Genomic DNA, 26,087 nt, shown 5'->3' with positions numbered 1-26,087 from the left:
GACAGACAGAGCCTCAGATTTTTAACCCTTTTCTTGGATGATGGAAACCTTACAAATGCTAATCCTCCTGGAGCTGAATGAGAAGAGAGATATAGATGAGATAAGAGGAAATGGGCCATGAGAGAAAGAGAAGAACTCAGGTGGAAGAGATGATGGAGTTGCTTATACTGGACTCTTTTTGTATAGCCATGGACAGAGCCATGTTTCCTTGTGATACAGGGACTGCATTCTAGGGGGAGGCAATGCCTCAGGACCAAGAGGGTTCGGTGTGGGTACCCCTCAGCCCCAGGGGGTGAAAAATATGGGGGGGACAGATGTCCCAAAGTTGAGACTGTGCCTTTTTGGAGTGGGACGAAGCATCCTTAAAAGTCGACCCTAGAAGCAGCTCTGGTCCTGTGTTCAGTGGTGAGAGTGCTGGACATGAAAGGAAGAGGTCACCACTGGCACAAGAAGGACTCCTCCTCCTCTTGATGAACTGAGGATTGAGTGTTCTGAAGGGTGGTGCCTGGCCAAGAGTCGATGATTTGGGGGATGTATTGTATTGGGAATTTGGTGGGGGGGAGGAGGAGATGTATTTGTGAAGTTTTCATTTTCCTTGTGTGTTTCTTTTTTTCTCCCTTTTCCTTGTAGTTTAGTTAATATTTTTTTTTCCTAAGTGGGAGCCTGCTCTGCTTATTCCTGGTCACATCTCACAGCAGAAACCAGGGAGAGGGTATTCTCATGGGGGCACTGGCATTGTGCCAGCGTTAAACCATGACACACAGCTATTACTTCTGGGGATTTTTCCCTCCCTTGCTACTTCCACTGAAGTAATTTCCTCCTCCCTTTCTGCTGCTCTTAATATTTCTTTTGTTACACACCATTGGATTCCTCCACTTTGAGCAGCATTCCAGGATGAGATACATTTGGGAAGGCGTTACTTCTAACGTACAGCAACACAAGGTCACAGGAGAGACCCTCAGCTAGAGTTGAATGCCACAGAATCTGGAGAATAAAGGCAGGTCTTTGCACCAGTCCCCTGGTTATGAGCAGAAGTTAAGTGACATGCAAAAAATAAGTGCTGAAATACTAAATAACAGCATTACTTGTTAGGCAAAAACTTTTTACTGACACAGAAATCATTCATAACAACTTGGAAAAATTTTTCCTGTACTGTAAAACTTTTAAACAATGTATTTTAAACATTTGTTTGCTGTGATACTACCCAAATTTGCCAGTGGTAGATAAAGACCATCTGTGTAGTTGCTATACAAACAGAACAAAAAAGCTCATTGCTACCCCAAAGATCTCACAACATATGTTATGTGAGAAATGAGTACACTGGTATGTTACCAAGTCTGATTTCTGTTTTAGACTTCAGGCAATGACTGGTGAGAATGCATCCCACATCCCAATTTACTTATAGGCAGCATCAATTATGCTTTGAGTCATTTTTATGAGGTTCAAAACACAGAGAAATTACAACTATACCTTGTAAAAATAAGATTCTTTGGTTATCGGTAATGGCCAGGGAGCACCTATAGGAGTGAAGCTACAAGTGATTTTCTTAAACTGTGTAAAAAAAGTACATGAGCTGAATACTAAACATAATTACTGTATCTCCAATGTCCCGGTCTAGGGAAAGAATAAATGCCAGATAAGAGGTGGAACTGGTTTCAAATTTGAGCAGTCAGCTTCCAACATTGACAAACAAGAGCTAAACCAGTTGAAATACTTTCCCTTGTATAGCTACTACTGTAAACTCAGCATATTCCACCTTTACACCAATGTGAAATGTGACACATTTCTTGCAGGCCAATCTAAAGGAATGCAGCTCTGAGAGTCCCAGAGATCAGGATCATTTCCTGTTTAAAGCACACATCTGTGATGCTCTTGATTTTTTTTAAGTAGATTCAGTTGAAACAATAACTTTTGGAACTTACAGTAACATTTAGCACATCTTTCAAGGATGCAAGTAGATAGAGATTGGTGACTGCAGTGATAATTACACTTGCCAGGAAGTGATGAATCATTTCATACACTTTTGCTGGTCTTATTTTAAAACTAAGAACTTGGCACTTTTCCTTTTTTATTTTGGCACATACCCAAAAAGCTGCAGCATTTTTTTTCCAGACCAAGGGTTAAACCAGACACAGAAAAATGAGACTCTGCTTAAACTGCCAGACTGTTAAACTTTCCACACTGGTATGGGGAGAAAATTTGAAACTAAACTCTAGGAAAAAACTGCTGAACAAGAACTCTGAGGAGTTTTAAGCTATGAGTTATGATGAAAGATCTGCAGAAACACAGACACATGTAAATGGACCTAAGAAGAGGGGAATGGGTAAGAAGACAACAGCAGATTGCATTGTTTCTTGTGACAAATGGCTACTCCAGTGAAATAATTTGTGTTTTGTCCATTATCCAAACAGAATCTTTATTGGTGGAATTTATTAGCATCACATATTGAGGCAAGACTATCAAAAGTCTTATTAAAAGCCTCATTAAAGTCCATCAAAAGTTCAGGTCTAGGCACTTAAACATTCTAATTACTTCCTAGAAGCTCAACCTTCACTTCTCTATTTTGTCTGAGATTTCATCAACAACCATCAGTCACTCCCAAGCATAGTTTCTTATGCCCTGCACACAACTATGCTCTTCACTGAGGTAGATCAAGAGAAGAATGTTCAGAAACTTTGATTTAGAACAGTTAAATGGAAGCAAAGGAGCATTTTCTATTTAGTTCTACTGCATTAATAGACAAAATCAGCGCCATCTTTTACAAAGGATTAAGATAAAAGAAATATTTTTGTTTCCATGCTTTTTCTGAAAGCTTTTAAGCACTTGAGATCACATGGACACTGGGAGATGCCTATGGAACATTTGGTTTAAACATTTTCACATTCATGTTCTGCAGCTGCCACTGAAAAGAAGCTCCCTGAAAGGCTTACAAGTAGCAGGCAGCATTGCTTGATTTTTTTCTTGCACTGGTCTAACAAGAAATTAGAAATTTCAAGCTCCTGACCCTGACACAAAAACCTCACACAAAACTGCAATAAAGGATTTATTTTAAAAGTGTCTGCTTGGAGTAACAGTAAATGCTAAATAAAATGAGTACTGGCAGCCTGTATATTCACATATAAATTCCTCAAACATCTTGCATTTAAGCTCTGGGTTTGGTTTTCTTTTCTGATTATCAGTATTCTGCATTTCATCACATATGTCAGACTTGGACTCACAGGGAGAAGCACCACTAACAGAGCAGCCTATCAGCTGCACCAGCAGCCTGGAACCCAAACAGCCCAGAGGACAGAGCCCAAGAAACTCCAAATCTTTTTGCATGCTGTACTCTAATTAATAATAACATGTGCTTTTACAGGAGCTTATGTATCATGCTGGTTTTGGGGGGTTTTTTGCTACAAAATATCTTTCTGTGCTATTCTCCCTTAACAAGACCTGTCTAAACTGTGGAGATTGCATTGCTCTACTTTTGAAGGCATTGTCAGTTTTGTCTAAAGTATCAATTTCATGCCATAATTTTGTATTACTTTCCTGCTATTTATTATAGTTCCAGCACTATTTCAATCTGGAAAACCCACAGGAAAACAAAAAAACAAAACAAATATATATAAATTTTTCCAAAAGCATGGATGCATCCAGCCCCTCAGATACATTTTTATCAGGGGCATGCAGTGATGCTACCTCTAAAGATTATTCTTAAAGATTATTTTGAAAGTAAATTGAATTATTCAATTAATTTCTTTTTCCATTGTTTCTGAGGGCAAATTGGTGTTGGTGACTTAAATTGATATTGGTGCATATAACCAAAATTCTTGACAGCATTCAAGTTCATCTAAGTAAGAATATGGGAAAGAGTATCAGTCAGATTTGACAAGTATTTGGAAGGAAAAAATATCACTATCAGTAAGAAGAATGTTGACAGATCTTATATATATATATATATGTAAGTTTAACATAGCTGACTATGAAAAACAAAACCTATTTATTCTACTTTATCAAAAGTATAGTTACATAAGAATCAGCAAAAAGGAGGTAATAACTTTGTGTGATCCATGAAGGCAGCATGCTTATCATGACATTTACGCCTACTCAGATGTTCATCTGGGAAAGTCATATTGACAGCTGAGTGCTTGAAGCCATCATTGTTCACAGACACATACAATTAATAGCTAGACAGTAATGAGATGGAAGTCTACATGAGTATGCAGAGGGTGGAAGGTTGTGGTGCACCCACATATAACCACTACAAAAACTCCCTACTGCAAAGACTGTCTTTGTAAGCAGATCAGGAAATATCAGACTAAAATACTATTTTTGTGAACCCTAGAGACTTACTTTCCAAGTCTGGCCACTATCCAGACTTTTGTTTGGAGGATGGAGCGAAGAGCCATCCACTCCAAAAGTATCACAAATCTTTTTAAGGCTAATGAATGAATGATGAGAGAAAATTTATTGGTATCATTTGGTCTGTTTTGCTAGAACAAACTAATTGATAAGGAGCCACAGGAACTTGCATTCTTGTCAGGATTTCACATTGCATTGAAGTGACTAAACACAGAATGTAGCATCCATCTTTCAGAAAAAATGGAGAGGGATGACAACCTCTCCATCAACACTGACATAATCTATGTTTAAGACTAATTTTTCAAACATCAGTAGGAAAAGAATCAAAGTAACACATTTGAAAACAAAACAAGTGTATAACCTTGGAGGGAAGTGAGTGGTTTCATGAAAGGAAAAAAAAAACACTGTCTTTCTCTGCTGCTTTCTCTTTGTGAGTCACACTCTGGGAGTGGTACCAGAACAGCTTGTTGTCCTATTTCTATGGAAAAAATCCTTGAGCAAGTTCATTCTTGATTAAGTTAGCATGGTGCCAAGCAAATATAAAGCACTGCATCTTTGATTCTGTGTTTTCCATTGTTCCAGTTGTGCTGGGGGAGGGAAGCAATCTCATGGTTTTGTTAACAGTGCTTCAGCACTGGCTTTGCCGTGAACAGTACTGGCATAACATTTCCTTGTGTTTTTCAGCTTCACTGAGGGAAAATCTTTTTGACACAATTTAGGGATTTCATTTCTCAGTACACCAGTTATGACTGTGAATTAATACTAACACCCCAGCTCTGATAGTTCATTCCTATTCCATGCCACATCCATTATCCATTTAACCATGCTAATAAGGCAGATCCTTGAAATTACATGAATTCCTACAAACAATCTGGATTAAAGGTAACTCTTCTTGCCAAAAAAGATTGTGGAAGTAAGTGAGAAGCAAATAGCTTGACTATTGAAGCAAGCACATGTCACTGGATTCAAAGCCATGAACTGAAGCTGCTACAGATGAGTGGGATAATTTCTGGTGTTAATTTTTCCCACAGTATAAATGTGACCTTTTTAAGATTACTTAATCTTTTAGGAAAGTGTTAATGTGAACAGAATGAAAGCTACCTTCCATTGAAGTACAAAGGCCTGAAGTGTTACAATTGTATAGTCACTTCACTATAATTGGAAATATAGTATTTCCCAGATAACACCTTTCCTCATTTTCAGTCTCATAATCCATTTACAAAGATAAGGCAATCTGGGTAGTTGTAATTACCTGTGTAGGTCTTGATGCCTTATGGACAATAAAATTTAAATTAAAAATAGTACCCTACATTTGCTTATTGGTAGTGTACTTTTGGTAATGTGACAGTTTACTGAGTAAAACACCTCTTTTACATATGCAATTGCTGAGCTTAAATCTTTGCACATGAAGAAATGGCAGCTTCTAGCCTCACAACATTAGGCTTTCAGTGTTAATTATGAAGGGAAGAATGGGGAAACTGAAATATTTGTGATGGGAATGACATTTTGTAACAGGATAATAATGCAAAATAAGAGAGTTCTTTCAATAGGGAAGGCTGTATTTAATCATGAAGTGAAGCAACAAAGGCTTTTGTGCTTCTGACATTTTCCTCTGAGGCAACTCAACAAAGAAAAAACAAAACTTCTAACTTTCATTAAACACTTTTAGAAGTGATGAGTGTATACAGAGAATCCTTCAGCTACCCGTAAAAACGCAAGTACAACATTTAAGACTTCATCACTTAATGTGGTGGATACTTCTACTTCTATACCAGATACTGTCCAGTCTTGTGCCTGCCATGCTAATAGAAAGGAATGCAATGTAATTATTTGGTTTGAGTGAGGATGTTATTAGATAAAATTGGCCCCTCCCTTTTCCGCTGTTCCCATTCCCCAAATCACTACAGAAAAACTGCCAAAATAAAATTTTAGATGATGCTGTGCAACTGTTTTTTTCTTTCAAGGTCTAACTCCCCTCATCTGCATTGTCAAAGCTTCACAGTTCCATTAAATGTGGTGAGATCTATTTGTGATAATCGTAATACAAATTACAATCTGCTGATTTTATTGTTAAAAATAAATTTAATGACAAACTGGGATACAATTGAATGCATGTGAGCTGAGGAGCCCATCCTTAATTTGTCTATCTGCAAAAACACAGCTCATTAGTGAGAGTGGCAAAAATCCAAAATCAGAGCAATAAATAGCAAATTCAGTGCAATCTGTTTCTGTGTTACTACTATAGCTGCAGCCAAGTGATAGACAAAGGGAGGTAAACATGTTTCTTTCCCTTGGGAGAAGGGGAAAAAAAAAAGGGAAAAAAAAGGTAATTCAGGGAATCCTTCTATCAGGTGATTTCTTCACTTACCAATTAAGAAAATAAGAATCATATCCAATAAGAATTAAAACTGAAAACTATAACATGGTTGACATAGCCCAGTGTTCATAAAAACAAATTACCTTAGCCAAATTCCACTGCATCCATGAAATGCTGTGCTCTTTTGTCACAATAAAGTAAATCTGTTTTCAGGTCTCATTTATTGTGTTGTAATTCAATAGTGTCCAATTATGCTGGTTTAAGTGAGACCAGAACCAGGCTAATTTTATTTGATTACTGACTGGATTGAGAAATCACAGGCTGAAGTTCTATGGTCTACAGGCACAACTTGAACATTATTATCTTAATTCCTCAAAAACTACTTTATATCTTTTCTATTATTCATTCAAAAACCCCAAACCATTTTCATGCTGTTCATTTCAGCTTGAAAAATACATTGTACCTAAAGGAAAAATTGATTGTTGGAACTTGAAATTTTCTTACATCTCTGAACTGCCGTCTTGTAAATCTAAAGGATTTTCAGACTAAACCACAAAACCCCAATACAGCCAGGAACTGGAGTGCATTTAAATATTATTAGATCATAATAGACTGAATAAAAGCAGATGACTGAGCAAATAGAGCCATAGCCAGGCCATGAAGCACTTCTTGCTGAGATTCAGAATTACATTATGCAGCAGCCCTTTTGTGAAAAATCAACTAATTTTCAGAAGTGAAGCATCATATGTAGATTTTTGTAATCACACCCATATAGAAAGCTAGAATCTATCCCATACATGTGGTACTCTGCCAACTTCAGTAAGGCATGGTTGCCAGCTAAAGACAGATTTTTATATAACTTGTACAATGCAGAAAAATTTTAGTTCCATGCCAGGAGTATCATCATAATGAGAATCATTGTCAAATGATAAGAATGTATTTTAGTGTGAGAAATCACATCTGTTGTCACTTTACACTGCCATTATAGAGCTTTACAGAGGATTTTTTGAGTCTATTTCAATTCAGTCACCATATGTAAAGTTGCAATACCATTTTTCATTACTGGGAATGAAAAGAATACAGTTAATCTCTAACACCACTATGAATTCTTCCTTTTCCTGAGATTCTTCGCCTTCCTCTATCAAAGCTGATATAAAAATTGAAGCAAAAAGTTTCACGTTATTCCCTTGATCATTCACCCTAAAAATGCATTTGAGATTGCATTTGATATATAAACATTGAAAAGCATTTAAAAATTAAATACTGTTAATAACCATGTTTCCCCAAATTGTAACACAATTCCTGAATTCTGCAACTCCTGAGTCCTTCTCTCTTAAACCAAGATGATTTTAGGATTGAACTGAAACCAAGATGATTTTAAGACTAAACTGATGATGAGAATATTCTGAACTTTTAAACTAAATAGTCTTAGCTAAAACTCATAGAAAATTATATACTTTCAGCAACTCATTCTCCACTCCACATTTTGCTTTGAATTTCTGCAGGAACATAAGGATACTTTCATATCACAAACACAGCATTTTGGATGCAGCTCTTTGTCTTACACAGAAGATGAACACAGTACTAGAAGGCTAATATGACCTCATTCTAAGACAAGGCTGACTCTCTCCTGTATCAAGAATTTATCTGGTCAAAGCTGATTGTAGTAAGTCAAGACAGGAAAAGAGATGACAGAGCTGGCTCCATATGGTTTTATGTCCACCAGAGCTGACTATTTTTTTCAGGAATTGATAATATTAAAATCTTAGGGCATGTTTGCTCTTGTTAAAGCATTAAATCAAAGCAAGATTTTCTTTAAGAATTCTAGTACCATACTTATTTTTTCTTTTTATATCAGTAGACATAATGACCAAATTGTATTACATCTGTCACAATTTAGTCTTCTAAAAGGCTCCACTTGTTTTAACACAAACTTTGGTTTGGGCTCTCACAGTGGCAGAAGCAACTCAAAGTTTGGATGGAGCTATAAACTCTCACAAATCCTGTAATCATTTGGGATTCTCATATCCTGTGTTTACCTTGTATCCAGCTCTAGAAACAGATTTGCAGTTTTTGTATGATCAGATTCAAAATGTTTTGTCCCTATCTGCTATAAATGCAAACCATTTTTCTTCTAGATAATGTTCACTTCCATACAGCATATGAACCACATTCAGTACATCAGTGGTGAAGGAAAAGGGAAAGGTTTGGTATATTAAACTAAAATTAAGGATCATAAGGTCTAAGCCCCAAGTGTTCATGAGTTGTCCATTTGGCATTCTTGGAAATGTAATTTCTCTTTCATGGAAACATATTGCCAATTTTTTATTTCTTACCAAGAAGTCTCTAGGTATACATCACGCTTTTTTTTTTTTAACTACAAAGCCAGGAATACAATTACCCATATAGGTTTATGAGTGTATGGAAACAAAACATTTTAACACTTTCATGCCTAGTTACTTCTAAACATTACACATTTAAATGTTTCTGGAACACTAGAGACTTTCTATCAATCAAGGGGAGAGGGAATCCCTTTTTGTAGTATAGCTCACACAAAGCAGAAAATGGCTAACTGAACTACCCAAGAAAATAACTAAAAATAGAATCAAATATTTCCCTCTTGAAGGCAAAGCTTCCTCACAATTATCACTCTCTATTTACATGTGTATGTTATTACCACTCTTCATTTTGACATGTCTTTGACAAATATTTTTTTAATATTTTAGAGAAACAAGCAGTATTAAATCAATCTGCTTAGAAAGGAACTTCAAAATCAAAAGGTCAAAATAAGCCAAATTTTCTATTTCTCACATTTTAAGTTAAGAACAAAATTTATACCAATCAGATGCAGTAGAAATAAACTTATTTTGAAGATTATAACTTTTTTCACTCCTTTTACATAGATGCGCACTACTCTAATACTATCATTCAATGCTTGCAGTTTTCCTTCCAGAGGCAAGTGTACTATTTCACTATTTCACTCAATAAATCAAGATAGTTTGGCAGTTTTGAGGAGTCTTCAGGACAGAAACAAGGACTCAACACTTCCCAACGTAGTATAGTAATGAGCCATATATATAAAATGTGGTAAAGGCACAAAATACATGCAATGCATTAAGAGATGGAGACAAATTTCAAATACTCACAAGTAAATTAATTTGAAGTCTAGTCTTTGTTCCAATTATTTAGAATGAAGACCCATAATGTCTTCATTCATGTATCAAGAAAGATACAATACTAAAATAGGGATTTCTTGTCACAGCAGCATATGCCAGGGAAAAGGTTATCTGTCTCTTACTGCCATTGACTGTTACAGATTTATCCCATAAACCTGGCCTGTCAGCTTGAACTGAATTACGCTGGTGAGCATGTCTTGGTAGCTATTGAAACATAGAACCTTCTCTGATATGTCAGCAGTTTTCTATGAAAGAGAAGCAAGTAAATCAGAGTTGGTCAGTAATTTTATAATTTAACTTCTTCAATGGAAAAGTTCAGATTTCATGCACAACTTACTTTGCTTATAAAATTACATCTATCTCAGAGATTTCCTGACTGTAGGCAACTATTTCTCTAGATTTCTCAGAGACCAGGATATCTTTGCAGCACAGGGACTAGGACAAGCGGCTTTCAAATAATCAGGTGTCTGCCACTTCAGTTTAAGGGTTTGGAAGTTGAAAAGTCAGAAAGAGATACTAATTAAGTAAGGCATTTCAGATTACTCATTCTTCTGAGCTTTTAATCTTGGTGGCCTTTTCCAAGGTTTTTTTATGTATTCTTCAGAGCAGGAATTCTGCATTCCAGCCCACCCTAATGGAAATTAATGCCAATGGTGTAATGCTTTTTGCAGTGCAGTTACCTGTGCATCAGCAAATCACACACTGAAGATATAAAGGAATTGCCAAAAGGGACAACAATTTGCAGCTCCAACTGAGCCTGGTATATTTGGCATTTCTGCCAAACGGTATCTGAGTTCTCTTAAGTGAATGTATTTGAGATTAGGAAATACAGTGATATAAATAAAAAAATCTTCAGTTTAGAAGAAAAATACTCAAACCTTCATCAAGTCTTTAGTAAAAATGGCAAAAGAAAGCTACAGAATTATACTAAGAGGTGTCCAATATATTGCAAAATAAAAACAAATAAAAAAATAAACTATTCAAAACACAGTAAATTAAAATACAAAATATATAACGGCAGGTAAGCATGATGTTAGGTGTTAATTCTTTAATAAATTCTGCAGACAACATAGAAGGAAGAAAAAATAATTTAATTTCAAATTTCCCAGGCAGAACAGTTCTATATTGTAGAACAATTGAAGAAAGAAGTAAATTCTACCCAGCAGTTTGTTCTTTACTCTGGCATAAATTACACTAACAGTGAACAATTCAAATGTAGCTGCCTTCAAACACTATTTATCAGAGAAATTCACAACAATTAAACGTCTCCATAATATTTATGGAGGCTACTTGTTTTCCTGGGGCGCCAAAAGTCTGGAGAACGGTTGGGTCAAACAAACTGCAGCCAATGTCAAACAATAGATAAAGGAGCATAAGCACTTGTACAGACAAACATCTTCCTTGAGGTTGCTCCTAGATAAATAACACTGCTTCAAATAATATCTGCATTATGCTTGGAGGGTTGAATGGCTGGAATTCAACCGTCTCTTATTCTGAGAAACTTACTAAACACATAGCAACACAATCATGCAAAAATGCTAAATGATAATGACTACAAACATGAGACAGTGAAGACAAGAAAAAGTACTTTTCTTTTTTTTTAACATTGGAGTGATATTTATAGAGCAGCTAATCCTGAAACAAGCAAAGCTTTAACATCCATGTTATTTTAATGTTTTCCAGCACATGATACCTCAAGGTATGCTCTCTTTTCTGGAACATCTAAAATCAGACATATTTGCATAAAATTGTCAAAGAGACAAGCAACTTGAGAATGCTTTTTGTCATTTCACGACACTGACTCAGATGAGCACACTTCTCTTACTCATTCAAAATAACCCATACTAAATCTCATTACAGTCCAGCTTCGTGTACAGACCATAAGCAGCACAATTGCAGCTAATGAGTACTCATTCTGACATCATTCACTTCAAGAATAAAAATTCTAATAAAGCACTTTTCAGCTTTTTTTTTTTGATTTGCAGATCCGCAAGATATTGCCAGCAGTGGCAAAGGGCTTTATAGCCAAGGCAAACAATAGGCTCAGGGGGGTTTAGAATACAGTTCTGTAACTGCTGGTTATAGGTTACCCAGCAGTATTTCACTGATTCAGCTGAGGTGCAAATAAATGGTTGCAATTGTCCTGAATTAGCCCAAGCACACAACACGGATGTTTATCCTTGCCTTCTTTCAGGCCAGCTATTTGTAGGCTACAAAAGCACAGATGTTATCTGTGCATCATAACTCTGCAGTGACGTGGGCACTGCTTGATCTTCATAAAACCTGCTAGTTCAAAGTTAGCCTTTCAAAAATACCAGAACAAAATTGAACCCTCAGAAGAAGCTCACATTGGATCAACATTTTCTGTCATGTTTTGATACAATACTAGGTACTCTAGGATGGGATTTACAATACCAGAGAACCAAGGACTTAAAACATAACAGATGCAAGACCATGAGTGTTTTCTTAGAGAGCTGCTCAAATGAGACCATCTCCTTTAACTTCAGGTAGTCCCAGCCTCAGACAACTCTCTCCATTGTAAGGATGCAACTAGGTATGAAAACATAGAGGGAATCCAGCCAAGGAACCAATAAAATTTAAGAAAAAAAAAGAAAAAAAGCTATTGCTGTTTTTACCACAGAAGAAATCCCTGGGTGGTATCAGAACCAGTCACACTAGAACAGCTAAAAAAAAAAAAGAGCATGGAGAAAGCAATGAGAGAATGAGAGTTGGGAATCAAGAATGTATTGCAGGAGACAACTTAATCCACAGTACCTGCAGAAAATGGTCACCTTTTAGGGATATTGTATCTGAAAAACTCACTCCATTTGCAGAAAACCAACCACTTTGGAAATCACATTTCTAGCAGAATCCACAGGAATAAATACTGTATCATGCTAACAGCATTTGACTCCACAAATAAAATTACATATGCTGGCCAAAAATCAGAATCACAGAAGCTTTTAGGTCACATATTCCTTTAAAATCACTATTCCTTGCATATATGTATTCAGGAAATGTGCATCTATGCTGTGACCAGCTGCAGCCTTTAACAGAAACTGCATGTAGTAGTTCTTTACAAATCTAAGCAGCTTTGTAAGAGAAAAGAGAGGTCAGGGAGAAGGCTGGCTTCTTCAGTCTGCAGCACTGCCTGACTAATTGCAAAGCTTTATGGACTGTGAAAACTGAGTCATTTCATTGTCAGCTGTAACTTTGTAAGAGATGTACTCAATTTCTGTTTAGCTTCCCTTAACCACAGCAGAGTGCAATTTTCTCTCCATTTAGTCACATTTTGTCATGGGAAGGCAGTAAAGGAAAAAAAGCAATCCAAATACCTGCTGTTGTCTGAGAAGGTGTAAAGAACTCTGTCACTGTGCAGTCTGTGGGTCAAGCTTAGCCCATTTACCCCTTAGCTGGTTGGTTAGTTGGTTATTTCCCTTCCTTTTGGAAGGCTTTGAATGTCGGGAGGGGGTTTTGACAAAAATAAACCTTTCATGTTAGATACAATACAGTAGTACTGGAGGACTTGCTACCAGAGTAGGTCTTTCACCTTTTTTGCAGTCTTATTTGTCAAATAGTCTCCAGTAAATGGCAGTAGAAATAATTGCAACTGTTTTGTTCTAGCCCTCCTCCAGAGATTTTACCAGGAGTGAGCCAGATCAGAGAGAAAACACAAACAAAATGGAACAGTACTAAATGGGTTCACTCCTAAAGGATTATTTTGACATCTTACAGGAGAAATTCTGTCAGGCACAATTTTGATAAACCTGAGGTTATGTTTCTCTTTTAGATGTATGAAGTGAATGCCTATTTTTATTATAGCTTCCACTGGTAACTATGTAATTTCAGTATTTAGGCATTTGCATTTTTCTAACTCTATATAATTAGCAATACAAAAGGCCTTTTTTTCTCCTATCCAGATATTTTGACTTCACTCTGTTGTGGAGGTGGAGCAGAACCTAGGAGTTACATTTGGGAGGGCAATAGGAGCTCTGAGGTTTTGACCCATAGCTCTGAGAAACTGTGGAGGCTTCAGTGGGCAACAGCTAAATTAGAGAATGAAGTTTGTAAAGAAATGTTTATAAAAATTGGTCAGCAATCAAGGACCCCTGCACAAGGAGTTGGCAGGAGCTCAAGAGGAAAGTCATTACTTGTGTAGTCAGCTATATACAATCTCTTTCTAAGCAGAGATCTGAATAGAACACTTATAAGGTGAATAGCCTCAGAAAGTATCTTTTAGGAAATTTTAGAAGTCTCAGATGTAGCATAAGTAGAGTCAGATGTCTAAGCTAAAATAAAATCCAGAATATATAGATTTAATTGCAGTTTAGTAGTCAGCTTCACAAAATGTTATCTTTAATCTCCTTTCCATTGTCCTTAGATATAATACTTAATTTTAATTGGACACACATGCGAGGGATGTATAAACACGTTCACTTAAAGCTCTAATGGGGAATCTCAGTATTTTATTGTATTATTGAGAAACACCTGTAAAAACACTGCTGCTGTTCTTACTGGTACCATAGGCAGATTATGGTTTGTGCACCACTCCTTCAATTTGCAATCATTTCTAGTACAGCTTCCTATAGGCACAGCAATTCACCTACTCACAGTAAACTGGAAGATCAGCATTTATTCTAACCATCAACAGCATTGGACCATGCCAGAAATTGAAAGAAAAACTTAGTATAAACCTGAATATTAATTCTATGCCTGTTATCTATATGATACTAATGGAAACACCTTTCTAACAGCAAATAATATGACTGGATACAAAAGTTCTTTAAATTGCTAATGTTAAGTAGCTTAAAATCTAGACTTATTGAAAATTTGAAATTTTTCATATTATGTTTAATTAGATACATGTTTATAAACCACAAAGTTATAATTATAAATTGTTTACCTGACTACTCAGGTGCAGAAACACATTTTGCTTTCAAAAGCAAAAGAAGCTGATCATAATTTATAATTAAACTATTCTTAGGTAATTATAGCAGTAATGAAATGCATATCAATCAACAGGTATATCATCATATACCTTCCATTTTCTGTTCAGAGCATTTCTGAAATAAACTTTAATTTTACTTAAAGTCCCCTTAAAAATACCTGTCATTTTGATTACTTTTAAGAGCTTATGACTTCATAGGAAAGTTTTCATATTACAAGAAAGTAAAAATAGGTAACATTACAGTAAAAACTACTTGAACTATATACCCATTTGTTCCTGATTTGTTCCTGTAGTTAGCAGTAAGTGAAAATCTGTCTTACTACTTTTTACCATAGGTATGCACCTGTAATTCTATCTCTTCTCCTCTTTTTGTTAGTTCAGTACTCACAAATTTATAAATTTTTGTATCATAATATGTTCTGCTTTGATAATCTCTTCAGTCAAGCTTTACTGAGCTACCATAGTTGAGGTAAATAGACCACAGAAACAAGGGCAATAAGCAAACATGAAACACAGTATAAAATAAATTGTAAACAAGTAGCTTGAAAAAAGAAAGACTTGTGTCATATCTGGAAACTGTTCTACTGCTGCTCTACCAATATCCATGGACCTAGTGAAGGAATGACTGTTCTCTAAATAAAATTACCCATTCTAGTCTGTTTTAGACCTAACTAGGCTGCTAATCTGGATTCTATTCAATGTCTTTAAAAGAATTCTATCTTCTGATAATTCAGCAGGTACACAGGAAGCCATTTTTCTACTTTCTTTGACATCAAGCCCAATTTCCCCAAATCAGTGACTAAGGCCCCTTTTTGTCTCAACAAAATGTGTATGCATGCAATTTGTCACTGCAGCATTGCAGGATCAACAAACTGGGTGTACATGTCAGTCCCTTTTAGTACCTAAAACAGTTTAGGCTTTCCTTCCTGCAGAAATCAGGGTTTCTTAATGTTGAATGTTGAGGAAAAGAAAGGGAACAAGGTAAAGAAAGAAGCTTATGACTGTTTTCCAAATCACTTTTGCCGTACAAGTTGACACAAATTAGTTTTAACCAGTGATGGCAATAACACACTCTCATTTTAAAGCAGTAAAAATTTCATAAAGTAGTCTATACTAACCACATGTCAATTTCCAGTCCCCAAATTCCTGGAACCTTGGACTTTAACTTTTCCCATTCAGACATTTTTCTGGCCAATTAGAGACAGTTCTAGCAAATACAGATATTTATGAAAATCAAGTTTATTACTCACTAATGAATTCAAAGCTCAGAAAGGGAGCCCACCCCTAATACTATGTCCAGCAGTTTTGACGATAGCAGAACCTACTTGCAAAGGTGCCTAAGATGTCTACTTGCAAAATAAAAAAAGATGGTGGGGGGGAATGTCTGGCTGTTTTGCACTGGCATTGAGTGAAGTGGCAAAAAGACAAAACAGACCTTAAAAGACAGCGCACGATTTCACACTCCGAGGAACAATCCAGAGTTATGTCAAGTCTATGTGCAGATTAAGAAGAATACCAAACACTGCAAGGCCAGTAAGCATGAAGACATCTGCTTTAAACCTGGTTCTCTGAATTCCAAATCAAAATGCTTTTAAAAAGCAGCTTTTCTTTTCTCCCTAGCATGCTCTATCAGCAGCAGAAGACAAACTGTCCTAGGCAGCAAATCGTCTGGATCTATTGACACCATAATACATTTAAGCTGGCAGTTTATTTACTGTAAAGAAAGATTCAATCCAATAGAGAATAAATGTTGGTGGGGAGAAAAGGTGTAACTGGTGGCATTTAAACAGGCTGAAAAGGAGCCCCTTGGCTGGGCTGTGACAAGGTGTTTTTTTGAAGTGGAAGATATACAACACTCTCCCTCCCTCTCCACCATCATCACCCCCCGCAACCACCCCCAAACAAACATAAAATTAACCCCAAAACTGGCCCCTCTCCAGAATCCAAACAAAAATATAAACCGTAATAATACACCATCAACCAACCCCACACCAAAATTTTACGTCCTTGTAGCTTATAAAAAGCATGACACTGAGGATGTCAAGATGGCTGCCACACGTACCCAAGGACAAAAGACTTAGTCCTAACCTTACTGTTAGTTTTTGCTAGGTATATATACATGCAAGTATCCAGCGCTCCAGTGTAGATGCCCTGGACACCTTACTTAGGTAGATAGGAGGGGGTATCAGGCTCACCACAACCGTAGCTCAAAACGCCTTGCAATTGCCACACCCCCACGGGTCATCAGCAGCAGTTAATATTAAGCAATGAGTGTAAACTTGACTTAAGGAGACTGAGGTTTTATACTCAGATACAAGAGTTAGCAGTTCTTGCTGATTTTACCTCTCTTCAGCAGGTGAGAACTGGCAGCTGGATTTCCTGCAGTGGCTTGAATGGCTTTTGTTTTTATTCTTCTGCATAGCAGAGAATTATAAAAGCCACACTATTATATGAGTTATTTAGCTGCTCTTTGTTATTTGTTTTTTTTCTTTCTCCATGAACTACAAAACATTAGTAGCTTGCAGTTTGCCTACTGAAAATATCTCAATTCAAAAACCAGAAACTACAGTCAAGACAAATTTACATGACTCTTTCACACATCTTGTTTCACTGAGCTTGTGTTTTATATATTCAGGCATCAATAAAATCAGCACCAATGCTAAGGATCAAGTTATGAAATTCAAATTCAAATATCTTCTCTGACAGATAATGTCCTTGGTTGCAGCACTGCTGCAATTCCAGTGTAAGGAAAACAGAGTGGGATTTTTTCTTGCCATATGAAAGTAAGAACTTGGCTGTAAAGCACCATAAACCAAATAAAAGTTATATATCATTTTAATTTTATTCCAAACATCCCAGTCTTTATTGCAACACTTAGGCTAGCAAGAACTATGAAAGCCTATAGAATAGAAAACCTATAAAAAGCCCTTTCATTCAAGCTTCCACAGTGGACAGCTTTTCTTATTGGGCATTCAAATAAGGATTTTCATTTAGCTTTAAGTGCATTCAACTCACCTATCTTCTACAATAGCCTGTATTTCATAAAAATGAATGAAAAAAAGCCAACAAGCTAACAACAAAAATACTCCAAGACATACAAGGTTAAATGGACTTCTGCTGCCAAATTTTTAATTAAAAGTCTATTATGAAAAAAGATGTAATGCTAACAGGAAATTAAAGCTGATTTTAAATAAGGGTCTATTGTAAAGCTTTTGAACACTATTCAGATAGTTACCTAAGTTAAATCCAATGTTCTTTCAGAAATAATGACCTGCTTGCAAGAAGATAATCAGCACTCTTGACTGGCAAAAAAATACTGTAAAACTGCATTGAAATCACATGAACATTATGTAGGTCTATGGACTCCATCAGCAAGAACAGATTTAGCTTCACGATTCAAACCACAAAGTCCTGACTTCATTGTAAATATACTACTGCACACTACTTTAAAAGCTCAATAATTTGTCATCGTATGTAGTTACATTAACAGTTCCCATCTCTAAGATGAAACAATTCTCCTGACTGTTTATAAAAGAATTCTTCCCAAGTCAGATTATCTGGCAGTTCCACTTATCTGTCCCTCTCCCCTACCATATACAAACATGCTTCTACTTTGATATCTGCCCACAAAAAAAAATGAATCCTTTTCCTTAATGATTGATGCTTATAGTATAAAGTGAGCCCAGATATCTACTCTGAAAATTTCAATTCTTTGAAATTTCCCCATACAATGTTCATAATATCGACTAGTCAGTGATTTCCAACTGACTAGTGAATAATTAAAATGGAACCATTGGTAAGTCTGAAAAACAGTCAGCTGAGCACATATCTAATAATATAACCTGTTTTTAAACACACGTATTTATTTTAGCATCATCTTGTCACAACATTCATGAGGTTGCCTGTGAAAGGTGCGTCGTTTCCAAACAGGAAAGTTCCATTTTATATTGATACACCACAAATTCCAAATATCATCTTAACTACTCCTAAAAAAGCATAAACCTTTTTTCCTGGAGGTCTTGTACTGTGTCACCAATGTTTAGTTATTTGCATTAGTTTGTTTAATGGTACCATTCCAGAGGCAGCTGAAAGGAAACGCTTTAACCCAAGAGTGAAGTAGTAACAGAGAACTTACAGAGCAAAAACAGCAGCTAAGACCCTACACAAATGGAAATCTACACAAATTGATGGAGGTCTTTGGCAGCAGAAATTCAGGGGCAAAATGTGTGTCATCATCAAATAATCAAAATATTTGCTCTGCTGTGTACACTTTGGAGATTTTATGGGGACATTTTTCCCAAAATGTGTTAAACAAAGTGATGATAGGATTCGGAGCAAATATTCAAACGCATCTCACAGAGAAGTTATGGTAAATCCCTGGCCACACCTGAAAAGTGACTTTCCAATCAAGCAAACCAATTTCTCCTTAAAGAAAGCAGATGGTAGAAATCCCCTTCCCCACAGCCACTTTGAGTCTCTACCCAATGCACAAGGGAAACAGGCAGTGCCATAGCTGACACATCTAATCCTCCACACTTAACCTGTTTACCTCCAACAGCTGAGGCACTATTTAGCATCTGTGGAATACCTTCAGAAACCCAGGATTACAAGTCTTCCCAGCAAAAATAACAGTGCCATTTCTTTGCTTCAACAAGCGTAACATGCATTTATTTGTAACATCCTGACATCAGCTTTCAGATCAAAAACCTAGCGAATACTGAAAAGGAGATGTTGACATTTGAGGGGTTCAGAATGCACTAGTTTGATAGAGTTTACTCTGACAGGTTGCAGATGTTTATTTACCGATCATTTGCACTGAAATGAAAATTGCATTTGAGAGCAGTGAATTAGACACAGCAGGTACACAGTGATTCCCTCAAATACTCCTTGAAATAGTTTCTAGCATTATTGAACACCAAAATAATTGACAAAAACCAGACAGAGCAGCTTCCTAATAGCTAAGCACATTTTAATATTGACTTATTTACCTTCATTCTTAAAGAGAAAGTATTAGTTCTTCCTATAGAATTGCAATAATATACTTACCCATACATACTGACAAAAATGATGAAACAGCTCCAGAAATGCTGATTCTGAAGATAACATTTACAAAATCATATCGGAGATATGGAAGTGCTAACTTGGAAGGACTTACCTGCATTTCAATTTGGATAATAACTCTCACTTATTATACATCTTTTAAATGAGATGACTGAACCTAATAGAGAGTCAGACATTAATCTAAGTACCATCGTAAAGCAGAACGATGAACTCTATTGTGGGAGCAAATACTGTTCACAGCTTAAGGATAACTCTCCCGTTTGCTAATTAGACATTTTAACAAACAGAAGAAAATTATCTTTCCCAAGGAACAGAACAAAAGCCAAGGAGACAAGCTACTCACATTCCTTTGAGTCGTTGCCACATTTTCTCTGCATGTCCTCCTATTTGGTACTGTACAGAGGCGCTTTCCAGTTCCCGAGTTGTTTCTGTTGCTCGAGCCCCCATCGTTATTGTCCTACAGCGATACAGTTACAGTCAGGCTCAGCAGCAAGTAAAAGCAGTCCTTAGTCCACTACAAATTTCAGAAGATCCACGCATGTTAGACAGTAGCTGCTGTCATAGCAAAACACATCAGAATTACAACAGCTGAGGGACGATCCTGCCTGAATCGCTATTCACTTTGACAGACAAATCCACTCTTCCCCCCCAAGCACAGAGCAAGTACACACAGCTCCTCTGACCTCACAAGTCTAATCCATACGGGAGAGCCAGCTACTTATACTACTGACTGCTCAAGCTCCTTTCTCATGCACTTTTTCTGCTGTAGAATACACACAGAAGCACAAAAGAGTCCTTAAAACGGACTATAATTCATTGCCATGCAGTATAAATGTGAATGGCTTTAACAATCCAGAAGGAAAGAAAGGCTGGTTTCTGCTTTGCAGGTTGGAGAAACAGGCTGCAATAGGAAAGCAGATGGTAGGTGCCAGTATCAGCCACATCACCCTACAAAAAGAGTGTATGTTCAAATGCCAGAGCTTTCCTCTCTTTAGCTGATCCTGAGTTGTTTCTTATTGAATAAATATCTACCAGCCTGTCAATAAAAATATGACTGCACAAATGCTAAGTCAGTAGCAAAGACACGTCTAAATCCCTGCAGAAGAGAAATCAGCGAGCGCTACAGGTTGTTATTGAAGGAATATGCTGTAATGATGACTGTTCACCTTCTCCTAGCAACTCCACTCAGTAGGTAACTGTCAATTTTACTGGTGGAAAATGCAGCAGCTGCAAGACAGCCCACTCTGCAAGTCCTCCGGGACAGCAGCATGTGTGTGTCAAAATCTGATGCTGAACTCTGTGTGTCTGCCAGCAACAAAACAATTAAGTGCATACAAACAGCAAAAGGGTTGAGGACTAATCAGTACATGAGCCATGCAGCAGATTGCCTGCTCTGCCTTCCAAGTGCAAACCTGAGAACCTCTCTGTACAGCCCAAGTCAGGGCTGGGAGAGGGCAAAGGAGGGGATTTCCCTGCTGCTTGCTCAGTCACAGACTTGAGTTTGCAGAGCACTTCTCCTCTCTGAAAACAGCACCTGTCTTGGTTGGTGAGTAAAAAATCTTCATTTCTGAAGCAGCAGCCAAATAATCAAACATACCACAGACTTGTCTCAGTGATCACGTTTGTTTCAATCAGACTAAGAGCGGTGTAAGAAGCCAGGCAAGAGGAGCGTGCCAAGAGGGAGTAAATGTGTCAGCTTTGTTAGCTACTGGTGCCACTGCCAGTAGCTGGGAAAAGGAGCTTTGGGTCCACATTGGAAAAGTAAGGATGAGAGTCCTCAGATGGTGACTGGAAGGAGCCTAAGGGTGAGGGAGGAATATTTCGGTATGGTTTTAACTAAACAGCTTTACCTGTGTTAAATTCTGCAATAGAGTGAGATAATGAGCATTCCTGTCTGATGCAACTGGCAGAAATGGATATTATTACTAAGTTCTCAGGTTCTCAAAGGAAAATAAAAGAAGGGGCTCACAGCTTTGAAATAATATGAACATTTCAGAATTTCCTAATCAATTTTTTTCCTCTATGGCAACCTTTATGCATGTTATAGAGATAAATTACACCCTATGAGATCTATAAACCAGTTTGAGTTGCATCTTTTGCATGCTGATTTCAGGTGGATAATTAAACAGTACATTTCATTTGCTTCCATAGATTTAAGACATACACAATTTTAAACTGCTATTAGATTCCAGACTTTCACTGAATTCTTCCAGACTCAGACATTTAAGACTCAATCCCATAAAATTTACTAATAATTTCTGAAAAGCAGTCACTGGATGAGTAAAATCACTTACAATTTTCAAACATTAAGACAAAAATGAAGAAATACAAATATGTATTTTCAACAACTGTAAGGCATTTATTTGGTCAAATGCAGCAGTAGTACCTTTGAACAACTTAAAACCTTCAAAGTTTCCACTCCTGTTTTGCATGGAGTCCAACCAAAGTTTGTAGGAAAGAGCATAAATATTCTTCCATGGAATAATTAATAAGAACATCTCACACTAATCTGGGCTCTTCCCTGCCTTCTAACTGCCAAATATCTGAAGAAAAGCAAAGAAATTAAGTATTTATAGAAACCACATAAACCTCCGGGGACAGCGTGGAATTTTAAGGGCTTCAACAAGTATTTCCAGCTCTTGTTGTCCAATTCTACAATGAAAAAAAGTGGCGTTTGCAAGCTGTTCTCTCTCCCTCAGAAGGAATTCAGTAGTTGAAGATACATTGCTCTGATTTACTGGAGAACACTATAATGAGAAGGCAATATCCTCCAGGAAGGAAGGTGCAAACTGCCCAAACAGTATCCCTGTAAATGGAGATACACCTGCCAATGGCACCAGAACTCCACAAAGGAAAATTGTAAAACCTCTGCTCCCTGAAGGACCCTGCCACTACTACAATAGAAATTCCAAGAGCAGAAGCACCCAGCATGGCTTAAGCAAAAGACAAACACAGCAGCCTTTGCTCCAAAGGTTTGTCCTGAGAATTGATAGAGCAAACCACCAGAGAAGACACTAAAGGATGAAACTGTATCTCTGAAAGTTAAAGAGCAGGAAACAAAAAAAAACAGATAAGGCATTTGAAATCCAAGAAATTCACCAGAACATGTCCTGTAGTTCCCTAGGGAGACAGAAACAAACCATCTAAAACAAAAGAGCGACTTTTAAGTTGTCTGGAAAACATGAGCAAAAAGCCCTCGTGGAAACACTGGGAAAGGAGAGACCTTTCCTCCCTTTAGCTTCTGTGAATAAGGCTCAGAGAACGAAGTACCTGAGCCTACATCCTTCCTCTGGCTCAGTGCAGGGCACATGAGGCTGAGAATGAGAGGGCCAAGGCAGTGCCTCCCCAGCTCCTGCAGCTACAGCCAGCCCTGCCTGCCCAGACACACTGACCTCTGTCCTGCATCACAAGCAGGTCAAAAGATACAGAACACTAAACTGTGAGCAGCTACCTTGGAAAGCAAGGCCAGTCAAGAGGGCTAGTATCTGAAATGAAAAATTATCCTTCAGTTTTCTTCTTTCCACTTCCAGTTCTCACCCTACCTAAACTCATCATTTGTGCTACAGTCCCAGCAAGGTGGTGTTACAGTCTATCTTCCTCTTCCTCCTAAAAAAAAAAATCTTTTTGCACTTTGTCCACAGTTTTTTCTGTTATTTTTAGATTTCAGCTTATAATTTCCATACTAAAGTCAACACACACTTTTATTAGCTAATATGGAGATACATTAAAACAGGAATAATTAACTTCTTCACCCTTCATTATGGTGATAAGAAAACTCTCCCAGTGACACATACTCCTCAGATAAGAAGCTACACTTAATGAAAATTTATACTAAGATTTTTTTTTCATCTAGATGTAATTCACTCCAGTAGTAATATCAATGCAAATAAATAATTTTAAAATATATGCACCAGTAAAGAAATCAGATTGTCTTTTCAATATTGACTACTGATAGACCTTTACAGTTATGCTAAAATCAAACAGTTGCAATGAAAAAAACTTACCTTGAAACTGGGAAAATCCTGCAGCTCCACCAGTTAATTAGCTATAAGAAGAGGAAAGGGATCATGCAGGTTTTGATGAGGAGAATAAGAGCTTTATTTTAAAGACATTCTCTGCTCCTGAAGGGAAATTAAATACACTGTTTGCTGTTTTGTTTGAAATTAATCTTCAAAACATCTAATTCATGACACATGGAAAATAAGAAAGTATCAAGAGACTTGTAGGGTGACTTGTCAAACTAATACCCATGCTTCCAAACGTGACAACACAAACCTCCCTGCGGTGGAACTGCAGGAGAGCCGTGGACCAATTAAGAAATCTGAAAACATAAGGGGAAAAAACAAAACAAAACAGATCCTCAAAAAGATAAGACAGGTTTATTGTAATTAGTGACAGCCGGTATTATATTTGCCCTGGCCCTGCTCTGCCAAGCACTAATACACGTTTAATTTTAAGCAGGTAAAACATTGCATTTATTTGCTGGGTAAGACAGGGTTCAACAGCACTGTAAATAACAGTTAAACCACTGAAGAACTGCCTGCCAGTGGACTCGAGTGCTACAGGGTACTTTGTGAACAGAACCTAAGATAGCAGAGACATCTCATCACTCAAATTCCACCCTTGCAGAAAAGGAATGGTTTGCTAGTTAGTGTTCTTCTTTTGCCCTCCCTATTGTCTATTATATTTTCATTTGTAGTACACAATCCTCTTTGCACAAGTAGGGTTTCCCACTTTCTTGCAATGCCCAAATAGCTGATTTATTATTCAATAGGAAGCACAGCAGAGGAAGAAGAAATATTTGGTCTTATTAAAGTCCACTGACTTTATTTAAATACATAGGTCTCCAGCAATCTGCCAATGGAAAAATATTGATGTTGCAGTAATCTTGGACTATTGGATTCTCCACAGAATATATTAACAAAATTAGTACAGTTACATAATTGAGGAATAGCAACTTTATAAAGTTATGCATATGGTCTACACAGTGTATTGGCACTGACTCAATTAAGTAGGCAAAAGAGCTGGGTTTGATACATTAACAGTGCTTACTTAGATGACCTATATAAGGAGACCAAACAGGAAACATTTTCCCCTTTATTTTTACTTTAGTATCTTTTGCAATATCTGATTTACTATATTTCAGGCTTGTTTATATAATTACTAAAATGTGTATATTCATTTATGTGCCCTTCAAGTATCAACTTTAAGTTTAGCAAGGAGAAAAAGAACCTTTTATTTGTTTGTGCTCAGGGCACAAATAGATATATATCTGCAAGTCTACCTATAACAGGTTAAGACCTTATCACATTTGATTGTTCAATACTGCCCCTTACTAGAGGCAACCAGCACCAAAAGCCTGTTACAACTCTGTGGGTGTTCACAGACCAATTCAGTGCCAGGTAAAGTTGGATTTGTGAAGGGAGATGCTTGAAATCTGCACCCATGCTGGACCTCACTGCAGTCCACAAAATTTAGATGTTCAGGCACCCTTGTTAAGCACATCTATCTTTAAGTTTACTTTGAATATGACTTTACATGCAATTTAGAATCATAGAATCATTCACTTAATTCAGTGAACCAAGCAATCTGACAAATTCAAGAAGATGGAGAGAGAGCAAAAAACGAGTAATTGCCAAGATACATAATACATGAGAAATGTGTTATGGATAATCTGAAAAAAACCTGCAGATGTAAACTTGCTAGTGCACCCTAAGCAGAAAAAACAGAATGAGGTAAACAGAGTGTGTCTTGAGCAGTTGGACCTGGAAAGAGGCTTTAGAACCAAAGTTTCAAAACAGACAGCCGTCAATCAGGAAGAAGCCAAATGTTCAGTAGAAAGTGTACTGCATATCAGTGAATGAAATGAAACAAAAGTGGTTCAAGGCAGGGTGATTAAACATCTTGACCTGCTTTGTAAGACAGATGCTCAGTTGGCATCTACATCTTTCTCCAGGTATGTTTAAACTGGTCAGCAGTAATTCACTGGTAATTTGAGCTAAAAGATAATTATTTCACACACAGGGGGGAAAAAACAGATGTAGAATGAGCAAAGAACGGTCGGTACAAACCAGTTTTGAGATTTTCTTCAGTCTTACTTCCCTTTGAAAGTGATTCTTTAATAACTTCTTAGTATTTAATTGCAGTACTTCAGGAAAGAAAAGATTACTATAGAGAGCCATGACAATTGGAATACATTTTCTGAAAACAGCAATTGCACATAGCTCATACAGTATCAGAG

General features: G+C 37.0%; 1 protein-coding gene across 3 annotated transcripts in view; it reads right to left on the bottom strand.

Annotated features, from left to right (window-relative positions):
• The window catches only part of PDE1A (phosphodiesterase 1A), a 144,523-nt gene extending 123,547 nt beyond the window's left edge, over positions 1-20,976 (bottom strand). The window contains exons 1-2 of one of the 3 annotated variants that reach the window (XM_054515452.1): positions 20,530-20,976; positions 20,190-20,303 (exon numbers count right to left, since the gene is read on the bottom strand). In XM_054515452.1, the coding sequence (XP_054371427.1) occupies positions 20,190-20,293 (104 nt within the window). In that variant the 5' untranslated portion in view covers positions 20,294-20,303; positions 20,530-20,976. Of the gene's footprint in view, positions 1-20,189 lie in introns of all 3 variants that reach the window. The other 2 variants (XM_054515454.1, XM_036386807.2) reach the window with 2 other exon arrangements.
• Between the last annotated feature and the right edge of the window lie 5,111 nt (positions 20,977-26,087).

This window comes from Molothrus ater, chromosome 7 (assembly GCF_012460135.2).
Source record: "Molothrus ater isolate BHLD 08-10-18 breed brown headed cowbird chromosome 7, BPBGC_Mater_1.1, whole genome shotgun sequence".
NCBI lineage: Eukaryota > Metazoa > Chordata > Aves > Passeriformes > Icteridae > Molothrus > Molothrus ater.
The sequence above is the reverse complement of the archived record's forward strand: the minus strand, read 5'-3'. Positions and strand labels throughout refer to the sequence as shown.